This window comes from Dreissena polymorpha, chromosome 8 (assembly GCF_020536995.1).
Source record: "Dreissena polymorpha isolate Duluth1 chromosome 8, UMN_Dpol_1.0, whole genome shotgun sequence".
In the NCBI taxonomy this organism is placed as follows: domain Eukaryota; kingdom Metazoa; phylum Mollusca; class Bivalvia; order Myida; family Dreissenidae; genus Dreissena; species Dreissena polymorpha.
Window position 1 is genome coordinate 76561847 of NC_068362.1, and position 14040 is coordinate 76575886.

The 14040-nt window shown below is 36.9% G+C and overlaps 1 protein-coding gene across 5 annotated transcripts; it reads right to left on the reverse strand.

The window, feature by feature from the left end:
- Positions 1-490: 490 nt before the first annotated feature.
- LOC127842241 (optineurin-like) lies at positions 491-10941 on the reverse strand. 5 transcript variants are annotated; one of them, XM_052371658.1, is made up of 9 exons: positions 10754-10941; positions 7745-8204; positions 7222-7500; positions 4222-4290; positions 3576-3812; positions 2445-2681; positions 1573-1692; positions 985-1125; positions 491-945 (listed from the first exon to the last, which is right to left on the reverse strand). In XM_052371658.1, the coding sequence occupies exons 1-9, from the start codon at positions 10924-10926 to the stop codon at positions 517-519; spliced, it is 2145 nt and encodes a 714-aa protein (XP_052227618.1). In that variant the 5' UTR covers positions 10927-10941; the 3' UTR covers positions 491-516. The 5 variants fall into 5 exon arrangements, with proteins under 5 accessions (XP_052227618.1, XP_052227617.1, XP_052227621.1 ...); XM_052371657.1 differs by having other exon boundaries at positions 491-1125; XM_052371661.1 differs by lacking the exon at positions 10754-10941 and adding an exon at positions 8795-9230 and having other exon boundaries at positions 491-1125.
- Between the last annotated feature and the right edge of the window lie 3099 nt (positions 10942-14040).

Sequence of the window (14040 nt, forward strand, 5' to 3'; positions counted from 1 at the left end):
GTATAAAAGGGGCAATAATTCTGTCAAAATGCTTGATACAGTTGTCTGCTCTTGTTTATAGGTTGGGTCATGATGGTAAAAAAGTATGCAAAATATGAAAGCAATATGTCAAGGGACACAGGAAATATTTGGGGAAGTACGCAAACTTTAACATAGATTTATCAATAATATGCATATTCTAAGTATAAAAGAAGCCATAATTCTGTCAAAATGCTTGATACAGTTATCTGCTCTTGTTTATAGGTTGGGGTCATGATGGTCAACAAGGATGCAAAATATGAAAGCAATATGTCAAGGGACATTGAAAATATTTGGGGTAGTACGCAAACTTTAACATTTGCTCGAAAACGCCAACGCACACGGGAAGGGGAAGGCGGACGCCGGGGTGAGTAGGATAGCTCCACTATATATATTTCATATATAATAGTCGAGCTAAAAAGCGCACTCCTTTACTTAGAAATCAATATGCTGCAGGTAAGCCTAGAAAATCCAAGCGACGGTATTTTTTATTTTCTTTCAGATACACTTTTCCATATGTTCAAGAAGTTCGACATGCTGGTCGCTAGTGAAAGCCTCGTTGCACGTGGGACACCTCAGAACGCTAAAATTGTCTTCTGCCGTCATAGTGTTCACAATTGGTGACGACATGACAACCACGCGCGTCTGGTCGGTGCTGTTTCTCTTTGAAGACTCCGGCGAGGACACATTTCCTGAGTTATTATCGTCTTTGGAGTGGGACGAAATGGACAGAGCGTTCAGGGACATAAAATGGTCTTCGTCCTGAAGATTAGTGACGTCATTTTGCACGAATGGCTTAGTCGGGCTATCAAGAACGTCATAATTACTGGGTTTTACATCACAATCTGTCTCGTTTCGGTCTATATATTCAAGCACAATGCCCCGCGTGTTGCTGGCGGGCGAGTCCACTACGTTGTTATGGTCTATGTGATGATTGGACGAGTCCACTACGTTGTAGCGGTCTAGGTGTTGATTGGGCGAGTCCACTACGTTGTAGCGGTCTAGGTGTTGATTGGGCGAGTCCACTACGTTGTAGCGGTCTAGGTGTTGATTCGACGACACTGCTTGCGTCACCCGCTTTGTCTGAGCTCCACGTGCCGCTAGACCCTGTAATAGATGTTCTGTTCATCAAGGCTGCTTATGAAAGTCAGAACTGTTATAGAATGTTTTTAATTCCTTACTAGCACAGCAATCAAATTCGCGAACGCAAACACAAAGTTAATTTAAAAAATCTGCTAGTACCGAACAAGTGCTTAAAACAAGCGGATTTTTCACGATTCATTTTATGGTAGTAATAAATATAAGCGATCACAACATAATTATTTTCGAGATAAAAAAGATCCGCGCAATTAAAAACAAAACAATCGTAGTTAACAGGAGTTGATGAATTTATGGCGATTTTAAATTATATGAGACGAAATTTATAAATCGCAAACATAATCTGAACAAATGTCACATATGAACCAGATTCTATTGGCTGATTGTTAAAAATATAGACTAAGGGTGACGGAAGTTCGCAGTCAAGGATCCAGTAGTCAAAGAAAGGCTGTTTACCTCTGAGCTGTAGGCTGATTGGATGAATTGTTGATGGTAGGCGGGGTCAGTGTACTCGGTAGCGGGGCTCCAACGGGGGGAAGAGTTGAACGTCTCCAGCGTCCTCTTCAGAGAGGCATTCTGTAACACAACACAAATGAAACACGCCATAACGAACAATCTAGAAAACCTAATTGATTCCATACAACGCAACATCCCCTCTAAAAGTGCAATTTCGTCGATGAAACAGAAGTAAAGAGAAAATTCCCTGATTTCAATGCGGTGATTTAAAGCTTCCTTGTATCATATATAGTAAGCGATCAAAATATATACTCAAGTTACCTAACAATATAGGCATTCAATCGAATTCCGGATCAATGTCCTATGGTTAAGGTTTAATTCATGCCCTTACCACAGCTTATTGCAAAACTCTTAATATCAAATGTGTATAATTTCCTTCTCAGATTGCGAAACAATCGAGAACAATATTATAACAACATGTAGAAAAGATGTTTGGGGAAATACATATTTTTTTCTATTCTTTTTTTCTTATCTGTTACATTCTGTTTTACAAACATTGTCTATGAGTTGATGCTGATAGACACGAGTTCATCTAAACTTTAAATCGAACATGATGTACATGTATATACAGTGCACGACTAAGCGTAAGCATTTTATAAACGACGCACTTATCAAAAACGTAGATACACATCAGTAAACTTATTCATGAAACAAAGACATGCATTTTTAACGTCGCATTGTTCAATAAATACGAGCATTTAACCCTTTCCTTTTTTATTGAATTTAACTTTCTAATGGACCACAATTGGGTCAAAATACGTATATAAGTGGGATTAGTTGATTAGTATTAAAATCCGCCTATGCAGCCGTACCTCTTTCCTCAAATGTTCGATCTCGTTCTCTAGCCGACCCAGCTTGTTTTGCGCCCTCTCTCGGTCGCGTCGTTCCGACTCAAAGTCTTCCGTACAAATCTGGATTTGAGCTTTCAGCGCGTTTATAGTTTCACTTTCACTTTCCCTTTGCTTGCGATGACCGGATTTGGAAAGTTCGGCAATCTCTTTCTTGAGAGCTGTTATCTGACCTGCTGCATTTTCCATATCCCGCTTTGACTGAAAAACATGGAACAGTTTGGGATTAAAATATACATAGTGCATTTTATAATGAGACAAAGGTTTTGTATTTTGATGAAACAATAAAATGACATTAGAATTTAGAATATGAACATTGCCATTAAGTCAGATAGCAATGAGTAACTTAAACAAGATGTGTTTGTGAAACACAATGTCCCCCTATATGACGTTTGACCTTGAAGGGTGACCTTGACCTTGACCTTTCACCATTCAAAATGTGCAGCTCCATGAGATACACATGCATGCCAAATATAAAATTGCTAGCTTCAATATTGCAAAAGTATTCATAAAATAAGCGATTACGGCCACATATATTTGACCTCTGACCTTGAAGGATGACCTTGACCTTTCACCACTCAAAATGTGCAGCTCCATGAGATACACATGCATGCAAAATATCAAGTTGCTATCTTCAATATTGCAAAAGTATTCATAAAATAAGCGATTTGGGCCACATATATTTGACCTCTGACCTTGAAGGATGACCTTGACCTTGACCTTTCACCACTCAAAATGTGCAGCTCCATGAGATACACATGCATGCCAAATATCAAAATGCTATCTTCAATATTGCAAAAGTATTCATAAAATGAGCGATTTTGGCCACATATATTTTACCTCTGACCTTGAAGGATGACCTTGACCTTGACCTTTCACCACTCAAAATGTGCAGCTTCATGAGATACACATGCATGCCAAATATGAAGTTGCTATCTTCAATATAGCAAAAGTTATTGCAAAATGTTGAAGTTGGCGCAAACCAACCAACCAACAGACCAACCTACAGACCAACAGACAGGGCAAAAACAATATGTCCCCCACTACTATAGTGGGGGACATAAAAAGACAATTTGTTTGGGAAAAATCACTTACTAATTCGTAATCTCTTGTCAACCGCGTCCGCTGACGTTTTATTTCCTCGATCTCACCCGTGAGACACTTGTTTTTGTCTAACATCCGGTTGAACTCCGCCTCGACAGACGCTTGACCCTGACTGGCCTTTACTTCCGGAACGCTTGCCAACTTGCGATCAAGGTCGCTGCGGAGCTTATTCACATACTCCTCGCGCTGCGTGTGAAACTCCTGCCAGCGTCGATTCATCTCCATCACCTAGCAACGGAACACGTGCATGAACAATCACTTAGCAACGGAACACGTGCATGAACAATCACTTAGCAACGGAACACGTGCATGAACATCATCACCCAGCAACGGAACACGGTCATAAACATTTTTGCACTTCAACAGATTGCGCACTTGTTAAGTACCAGGATGTATTGTCTCAGGTATACAGTTAATAAAGGTATCGTATTAACACAATATATTTGGGTTTGCATTTTTTTGTTTTTTTTAGAAGTATGTATTTGGTGCCAGGAATCACTTTATTAACTATCTTCAATAGTTTTTTGACTGGTTTTACTTAAACGCAAACAGCTGAAATTTAAGAGTTATTGTGACACCTTCATTATATCACCCAGAGGTGAATTTGCATCTGTGTTATCAACTAATCTAAACATACCTCTTTGATTTGCTTTTTCAACTCCTTATTCTCCGCAAGAACTGCTATGTTGGAAGAGTCTTGAGATGTCTGTGAGAGAAGATTAAGACATATTTATGTATTTATGAAACATTAGCAACATTGTAGCAGCTTAAGCCCTATAACCAGCGCATACATACAACAATGAACGTGTATCGAAGGGGTGTAATAAATCCTGTTATATGTCCATGACGTTAAATGTGGTTATCGACCTTCTTTGCGCATGATGTTGATACGTGAATTTCTGATCTTTATGACAAATAATAATGTTTATGTTTTGTAATGAATTGCGCAGGTAGATAATTGTCAGCATACAAGTATTTTTATTTTTTAATTGTTCTTTTCTTACTTAATTTGTAAATGTTAAGTACTTTTGTTTACAACTATGATGTATTTTAGTGAATGTAAAGGGCAGGTAAAAATGATAACATGAACTATTTTACAGAATATGTAATAATATTCGCTTCATTGAATACTGAAAGTATTCGGCGTAGTTGTCAAACTCAGGCCTTCACATTGACTGACCCTTTTCACTAGCAAATACAATGTTGTAAAAATTAATAGCTATGAGACCGGAATTTATTAAATTTTCCCAACGGATTGGCCGATTTGAAAACTAAACGGATGCATATTTGCGTTTTCAAACGAGGCTAGCTGAGTGTTGAGGGCGTAGCTATCTAATCTCATGTAGAAATTATGAGCGGGTTTAACAGGTTCGTACTCAACTCTCCAAAGCCATAGATTGACCCTGACAGTGTACACTTAGAGGGCCGTATTCTTACACTGAAAATATCTCCATATTGGATTATATGCACAACTATATTTTACATCCTGTAATTATTGCTATTCCCGGCTCTTTCCTATCCTGATATACGTGGAAGTCATGTTAAAAATATAAAATGACATGCACATACATGTATTAAAAAAGTGATTTACATTAGCCACCGTTTTAGCAGAAAACTGTGCAATTTCTTAGAACGTTATACAATCAATCTCGTTGGATATCAACGCTAACCTGTTTGAAAATCGTCATTGCAAGCAAGAATAGGCTACTGACATTTGCTGCTAATAACAATGTACTGTATGACTTATCATAAGCGAGTGCATTAGTAGTATTACAGACGCCGATTATCTTTTTTAAACATTTATTTCTCAAAAAAGTTATAATGTGGACTAAAACCGCGACAACGAATGCTTTTTGTGCGAGAGATCTATACTCAATGGCTTAGTACTAAACCCCGTATTTCCTCGTATGAATAACACGCAATGTACAAAAGTGTGCATTGACAAGCGGAGGCATTAAAAAAAAGAAAGAGCTCTTATTTATTTATATAAGATCGCCAGTAAGAAATAAATTGCCCTGTCATAAGATCGCTTATGATATTTAAAGCACAAGTTATACAGGATAACGATTCATTGGCAACTGTATTGGCCTACACAATACCGGAATGTTTTCTGGCATGCAACCACTAGTTTTAATAATAACCTAACCACTAAGAAGTATCGCACACGGAAATGTCTGCTTGAAAAGGCCCTTATTAGTGGCTATGCAACAACCAATAGTCAGGTTTTTACAGCGTGCGTTAATTTAGAACAAGGAAGTTAAAGAGGGACGACCATCAAATTACATAAACCAAACCGGCGTTAGACTCATCTAGTAGGAAGTGAATTTATGTAAAACCTGTGGTCGCGCCAGATAAAATCCATTGTCGACCCGTCGTAATTTAATATGTCTATCTATTATATACTAATGTGCCAGACAGCTAACAAATACGTGCAACTGCTGGTAGATATTACACGGGGAATTCCCGACAAATTGTAAAAAATATATCTGCAGTCCCAAAGCATTTTAAAGGTCGTCCCAGGCGGCATAGATTATAAACTAAACATGATACCTACGAGCACGTAATTTTATCCATTGAAAGGGTTTTGTTACCACTCAACCACGCGCAAAGAACCAAACACAAAGCACAAATTATAGTATTATAGTTATTTAAAATGTACATGTTCTGCATTTGAATAAAAACATTTATGACATCTGGTAACGCAAATTGCTGCAGATATATTCGAAAAGAACAATTCGTAATTTCATGGAAGAGTCAGTTTTCGAAGTATTGATGCCATATAGAAGTTACTTTGTTGATTCTGTTAAACATATGTTTCATGGCGCCCGCACCAGTTAAAGGGGCCTTTTCACAGATTTTGGCATGTTTTGAAGTTTGTCATTAAATGCTTTATATTGATAAATGTAAACATTGGATCTAAAAAGCTCCACTAAAAATTCAAGAATAAAATTTAAAAAAAAGAAAAAAAGGGTAACCTCAGCAGGGCTCGAACCACTGACCCCTGGAGTAAAACGTCTACCACTTAGACCACTCGGCTGTTCTTCCGAATGCATTGCTAGATGTATTTTATACTTTATATAAGCAATCCTCGTAGTTTCCCAAAATATAACGGCAACAACAGAACTCTCCAAATTATTAATTCGTTTCGCGTTGCAACGCTTTATAATTTTCATGTTTTTAAATCGTCAAAAGATGCATATAATGGATTATGGTAAATGTTCAGTATTACTGTTTCCTCACAAATATAACTAAAACGAATATTTGCGAACCTGAAACAACTTTTTTCAATTTTGTCAATTTACCCAAACGTGAAACGGCCCCTTTAAAATATTTAAAATGTAAGACAAAAACAAAAATCCTTTCATGAAAAATTAATATTAGAAGGTCGATTTATTTAAATAAGGTTAGAACAATGTAAGGTCATGTAACACAAATCTCAAAAGAGAAAAAGGAATAACTGTTTTCCGCGGAGGTAAAAAAATTTCGCCCCTGCCTTTGCGCTAAATATTGACAGGAATATTTTCAGATCATCAACAAGTTGTCAGACTACACCTTAACTTGTTGTTAACACCCACAATATACCACAATTTTATGTAAAATATCCCATTTGTATTTTAAACACAAACACATTCATTACCTTCTGCGTCGCGGACTGGACGACTTTTTCAGCCTCCTTCGCCTGCTCATCGAGTCGCGAGGCCAACGTCCGGCACTGTTCGGCCACGCTGACCAACTGCTGCTGCAAGTCTTGCCGCTGCTCGACGAGTCTCGTCACGAGATGTTGGCGAGACGACAGCTCATTGTTCAGGACAGACAGTTCCTGGCGAAGTTCGTTGATTGTTCGGCACTTTTCGTCTGCGGACGATTTGAGGTCGTTCTGCAATTCGGCTACACTTGATTGGAGATCAGCATTTTCCTGCAAGAGTTCGGAGAAAATGTTTTTATTTTCACAATCTTTTAATACATAACACAGTTTTGTCATGGATAACGTGAGACAATTTAAAAACGCATATTAAATTGTAAATGTTTTAATGGATGATATATTAAAAATAAATAAACGAACGATGCGTGTTTCATGGAAACGTCCTAAGACTGAACTCACAAGTACACGATAAGTTTACAATAAAACGCGCAACCACGAAAACTGCAATATAGCTTACCTGTTGAAGTCTGGCTAATTCCTCAGGATCGCATGATTTGGATCTTATAAGATTCCGTAATCTCGTGTTTTCCCGCGTCAAATTTTCCAGCAGTCTCTTAGAATGACCTGGCACATAAGTCTCACTCTCGTTCAACACAATGTCCGTTGATAAACCATGCTGCTCTAAGCGACTCTGCAAATTTTTTATCACAGATTCTAGCTGTCCGGCTTTCTTTTTCAAACCTGCACATTCCTGTTTGGATTCTTGTAAAAGTTTTGAGACAGTTTCCGCTCCTTCATTCTTTGCTTTAAAAAAATGTAATTCCTCTTGCAGTTTCATAATTAGAAGTTTAAAATGTTCCACTTTTTCTCGGTAATTGTCTCGCTCCACTTCCAGAGCTAGACTGCTTCCTGAGATACTCGCCACAGACTGGGCTGCCATTATAACTTCTTTTTCCATGGGTTTCATCTGAAGAGACCTGTTACGAAAGACGTAACGCGTTATGTCATGCATGCAGGATTACTTTATGTACACGAACATATATGATACCCAAGCAGCAAACGGTCCCCAACATCTTAAACAACAAAATAATCATTAAGTAATTAATTATGTTTAGCATTTTTTAAACCATCATTATTATCATAATCATCCTCATCAGCCGCAGCAGCAGTCGTCGTCGTCGTCGACATCAGCAGAATCAATAATAAAAAGTAATATATATTTTCCCGCAGCTGCAGTCGTCGTCGTCGTCGACATCAGCAGAATTAATAATAAAAAGTAATATATATTTTAACAGTCATTTATTTTTATATCATATAATTTTAACATTCTTTTATTATTATAGCATAAATTCCAAGAAGTAATATCACCGTTTATATATCAAATTTCATTTAAAGCCATTGAATAAGATTTAAAACTAGGAAAGAAATCATTTTAATTTAAATGCGCTAACATTTTACATTTGGCTGCATCGTTTTGGTTGCTTTTTCACTCTGTCTACTTATTGATCAGCCCACCTTCTACACCATGGCCAAACAGTCGATGAAAGAAACGAACAATAAAACTAACCTGCTTATATACTCCTCAAATGTTAAATCACAATTTCTGTTCCTGGTTCAAACTAATTGCTGAACTAATAATTTGATACCGATATCCGTTAATAATAATGCTTGCTAACTTTTCATGAGATCAGCTTGTGTAACCTTCTCGGTAACGCAGTGTTTATATAAATAGTCCGACAATCCACTCTTAGTATGAAGGTTGTGAACGGGGAATTATTGGGGAATTCCCACACTGCGCGCAAAATAAACAAGATGCGTATTGGATTGAACGCGCTTAAAATGCTACGATAAGTTGAACTACCGTAAGGCGATATACTTGATTTAACGCACCTTATCAAAAGATTGTTTTTAAATTCTATAAATCCGAGGTGTACATACTGTACATAGCCTTTTATTTGTTTAAAATAAAGTATATCTAAATACATTAGACAGTCATCAGTTTACACCGGATGGATCTAGTGGTACGAATATATATAATACGAGATATCAGTTAAAGATAATACTCATACACTACCCCGGCCCTATCAGAAACACAACAGAGTGTGTGTAATCTGTTCTTTTGAAGTTAAAGGAAGCGCAATATTTCACAATGTTGTTTTTTTTAAATAAATCGTGATCATTACTAGAATCAAATGACACACTCGTGATCTAGATTGTGACGCGATTTGTTAAAAAGACACGGATTGTTCAAAGTTTTTTTGTGGATGTATTATGAAATAAACCATTTATGGTTTGATTATAATCTTGTTTACAAGCCTTCCGATTTTGAAGTAGTTAACAATATCACAATCATATCTTACATCATACGAATAGCTAGGCCCGTGTGTTAATTAATCATTTTCCTTGTTCATCGTATAATGTATACTGATTGTATGACTGACACTGGTATAAAGCGTCGAGATAGCCGTTCTAGACGTAGCTTAGTGCTCTTAAACCAAGAAATGCACCCAACATGCATGCCTGGTAAAACTGCGTTTTCCTCCAAACAAAGTAGCTTATATGTGCCGTTCTCCTTTAAATGAGGTTTGATGCATGTGCGTTAAGTGTCGGCCCAGATTAGCATGCGCAGTCCGCACGGGCTTATCAGGGACGACACTTTCTGAATAAACTTTATTTTTGCCAAGAAGAGACTTTCTTTAAAAGAAAAATATCATAAAAGTGGAAAGTGTCCTCCCTGATTAGCCTGCGAAGACTGCACAGGCTAATATGGGACGACACTTTACGCACATGCATTAAACCCCATTTTCACAGAGCACGGCCCATATAAAAAAACACAGAACACACTGGGTCGAGGTTTTGTTCTAATACGTGAATACATTGTACAATTTATAACCGCTCTACATAACTATAAACTTCACATACATGTATATGTGTTATACAATAGCCGGATGTTTTGGCAAAATATCGGTCACGTCAATAAGTTGTTGACAGGCTGTGAACAAGGTTAAATCGATTTATGTTTACTCTAATTCCTGCGTCAAACTTTATCATGCGTCAAAATTTATAATGTCCAATACAATTGAAAAGTTCTCTGCCATATAATGTACACCAAAATCGAATCCCGGTTATTTTTATTGTTTAAATACACGTAGTTTAATACCGACGGAGAAGTCTCATGTATTGCTTACAATGATGAATAAGATCGTGACGATGACAACACCAATGATGGTAAACATATTTATGATGGAAATGAGGCAGAGAATTGTACTGCTGCTGCTGCTGAAGAAGAAGAAAAAAAAAGAAGAAGAAGAAGGTAAGAAGAAGAAGAAGAAGAAGAAGAAGAAGAAGAAGAAGAAAAATATGATTACAAATGTATTATGATCATATTAATACATTCTGACCACGAATATGACTATGTAAATAAGAAAATGATGACGACGATGATCAATACTATTAAGTTTTGATCATGAACAAAAGATTTTAGAAAACTCACGAGTTCGCGGTACTCGAGTCTTTTATTGTTTACCTGATATTTATCGTGTTAACCTTGAAGTTGTCAATAATTTCTACTTTATTAAAGGTTAAGTCTTCTTGTGTGCGTGTTTTTCGATGTTTATGAAGTCCTTTCTCGCCTGAGGTTGAATTATGATGTGTATCACTAGTGTATATATAGGGCACGATATGAAATCCGTGACACATATCGGATACGGTTCAGCTTGCCTGATTTAAAATATTTAATCTTTTCACAGAACAACGATTACTACACACAAGTTCAAGAGGGGGATTCCGCGGTCGAGTTATTTACTATTGCTATCCAATGATAATTAGAGAAAACTACATGGTGTCCCGGCGAAGTCATATCTCAAGAATTGGCAACATCTTTATCTTTTTTTCACGTTAATATACACACGGATAATGACAATATTGTATCGACCGTGCTTACAGAAATAGAAATCACGTATCAGCATCCGTAGTTAAATTTCTATTTCCGTCAACTTTGAAAACAGCGGTAACTTTTGTGATAGAAGTCGAAAGCTTGGTCAATGGCCACTTGATATGGTACTGTTCATCTGTGAGTATTTTAATGGACGATCTTAAGAGTGTAGTCATTTCTGGTATTACACTCGACTTACAATTACTTTACTTTTCCTAACTTTCGCATTCTAATGAGATTTATCAAGTATACCGGTACCGCATCAGTACATAATTATGGGGGATTTAAATGCTCATAATCGCATCGGTACTTGAATTATATATTGTTTGGCTATCGCTGTTGTTTAATGCTGTATATACTGCCACGTACACGTTTTTTTTGTTTCACTAGTAAACAAAAAAGTACCCATAGTAAAAAGAACGCTCATATAAATCCCCCAAAACCTTTCCTATACACTTATCGAATTGACTTAGAATATAGAATCTACAACCATAGACTCTTGGAACTTATACGCACCTCAAACTAGTCTAGTTTAATTTTTATTGTGAGGGCAATTTCTCTAAAATTGGAGATACCAACAATGAATATTGGAGATATTGATACAATGTGACCGAATCACTTTAAAGATGACGAATCTGCAACATACTTATTAATATCAATATTTTGTGACATGTGAAACAATGTCAAAAATATTTGTAGGAACAAGAGATTTATAAATATTTCCTTATAAAGAAACGCTCGAATTCTTGTAATGGCAAAAGCCCTTGCTAAACTTTGGGGGATTGGGACCGGGGCCCTTTGAGGAGGAAATCTCGTGTCGTTTTGGGCGAAAGGGGGAATTTTAGAAGATCTTTTCACCAACCATTTAACACTTAAAATTGCTATATTTTAATGTAATTTACATAAATATACATTTAATCAAAGGTTAATAGCACGATACAAGCTGGCAACATAGGTATAAAAGTAAAAAAAATATTATTTTTTTTATTTTGGAGGGTGGAATTTTTAGCTGAAATAGGGGAAAAAGTACTATTTTAAGGGGGGAATGGGCCGAATTAAGGCCCCAAAACGGCCAAACGAGAGCCCTGACAGTAGACATGTATAGTGTTCTTTGGGAAAGGCTTTCAGAAACTCTTCAAGTGCATGAATCGAACTCAAGTCCTCCCGATGGGAAGTCGGGCCAATTTGGTAAAAAAAATCACTAGCCTGGCATAGAAATATGTTTATGGTCATCATATGCACGGGAAAGGGACAATTCGGTTTATGGGAAATGACTCAAGAAGATACTGTGCAATGAAATCAACCTTTCGGTTTACTTTATTAACCCATTTATGCCTAGTGGACTCTCCCATCCTTCTAAATTGGATCAAGTTATTTCCAACAATAGGGATGTCTAGCATATTTATTTCTATATTTAGAATATTTCTTACAGAAATTCCTTTAAGCAAACAGCGCAGACCAAGATGAGACGCCGCATCATGTGGCGTCTCATCTGGGTCTACGCTGTTTGACAAGGCCTTTTTTTTCTAGACGCTAGGCATAAATGGGTTACCGCATATCAATTAACAAATAGCCATCGCCAACAATACGCCTTCTGTTAATTTTTATTCATCGTACTATATAATCTCGGTGATTTTGAACGATTGTTCCACTGCTTTATTTCAACAAACGTTAATTCTCATAATTATGCTTTAAATCTCAATCCAAAATTCAAATTTACACCTTTAAAGTTGCCACTTCATTCATAAAACCACAACGGACTTACTACTCTTTTGGGGAAACCCTTTGGAAAAGACAAACAAATATTACGCGCTGGTGAACATCCATCCGTGCCATGAACTTTTATGTTAATCCTTTCGCTGAATAAAGTACAAGCGCTCCATGGGGATTGAATTTCGGTCTGCGGCTTCGAAGACGGATACTTTAACTGTATAGCTTATCAATTTACTGTTCCAAGGTTTCAACTTTTATTCATTTTTCTTATCATTGACGTATTAGCTTTAAACGTTAGGCGACGAATAGTATTATACATATATTCGCTTTGAAGATCTCAAAAGGATGGCTTATGTATACATAATTGAATATGATACAACGGGTTTGTTGCTAAAATGGTAATTGATGTTTAAAACCGCAAACCTCACCGTTGTTTTCCATTCATTCATTGTTCAGGGTCGTCTGGATTTGAATCACGCGCTTTATTTCTATTTTTAGATTAATAACTGAATGGGAATTTCCCTAACGCTTGAATGTCTCAAAACTAGAACATTCTGAAAACTAGAACAATGCATGTATGCGTACTTTACGAATCGACTTTAAAAACAGCGAATACGTCGTTTTTTAAGGAACGAACATGCTAAAACTTTAAAACGGCAATACTGAATTAATACCCATAACACAAACTTATATTAGAAATAAAAGCTACTATAAGGCGTAAAATAAACAGTTGTGTGTTTCTACTAACCCGACCAAAACTATTTCTTGTGCGCTGATCTGATCTTAACTTTGTTGGTTACCCCGGGGTAGAAATTTCAACAATCTTTTAATAATTGAATATTGATCTTATTCCCTAAATCCTCTTTTAGTTTGCCAAACACTTCGCTACATTCGGTCATATTAACTAAATTAATTGGCTCGTGCTCTGTTAAAAGAGGATTTAATGCATGTGCGTAAAGTGTCATCCCAGATTAGCCTGTGCAGTCCGAACAGGCTTATCAGGGACGACACTTTCCGCTATATGATATTTTCTGTTTAAAGAAAGTCTCTTCCTAGCAAAAGTTTAGGCGGACAGTGTCGTCCCTGTGCGGACTGCATAGGCTAATTTGGGACGACACTACGCACATGCATTAAACCCCTTTTTCACAGAGCACGGCTCAATTGTA

Coding starts and splice junctions, on each gene's coding strand:
- LOC127842241 (XM_052371657.1), bottom strand. CDS start 10,926: ATGTGTCACGGATTTCATATCGTGCCCTATATATACACTAGTGATACA. Junction 1,693..2,444: donor TCGAACATTTGAGGAAAGAG/GTACGGCTGCAT, acceptor GTTGTGTTACAG/AATGCCTCTCTGAAGAGGAC. Junction 1,126..1,572: donor AATCAGCCTACAGCTCAGAG/GTAAACAGCCTT, acceptor CATCTATTACAG/GGTCTAGCGGCACGTGGAGC.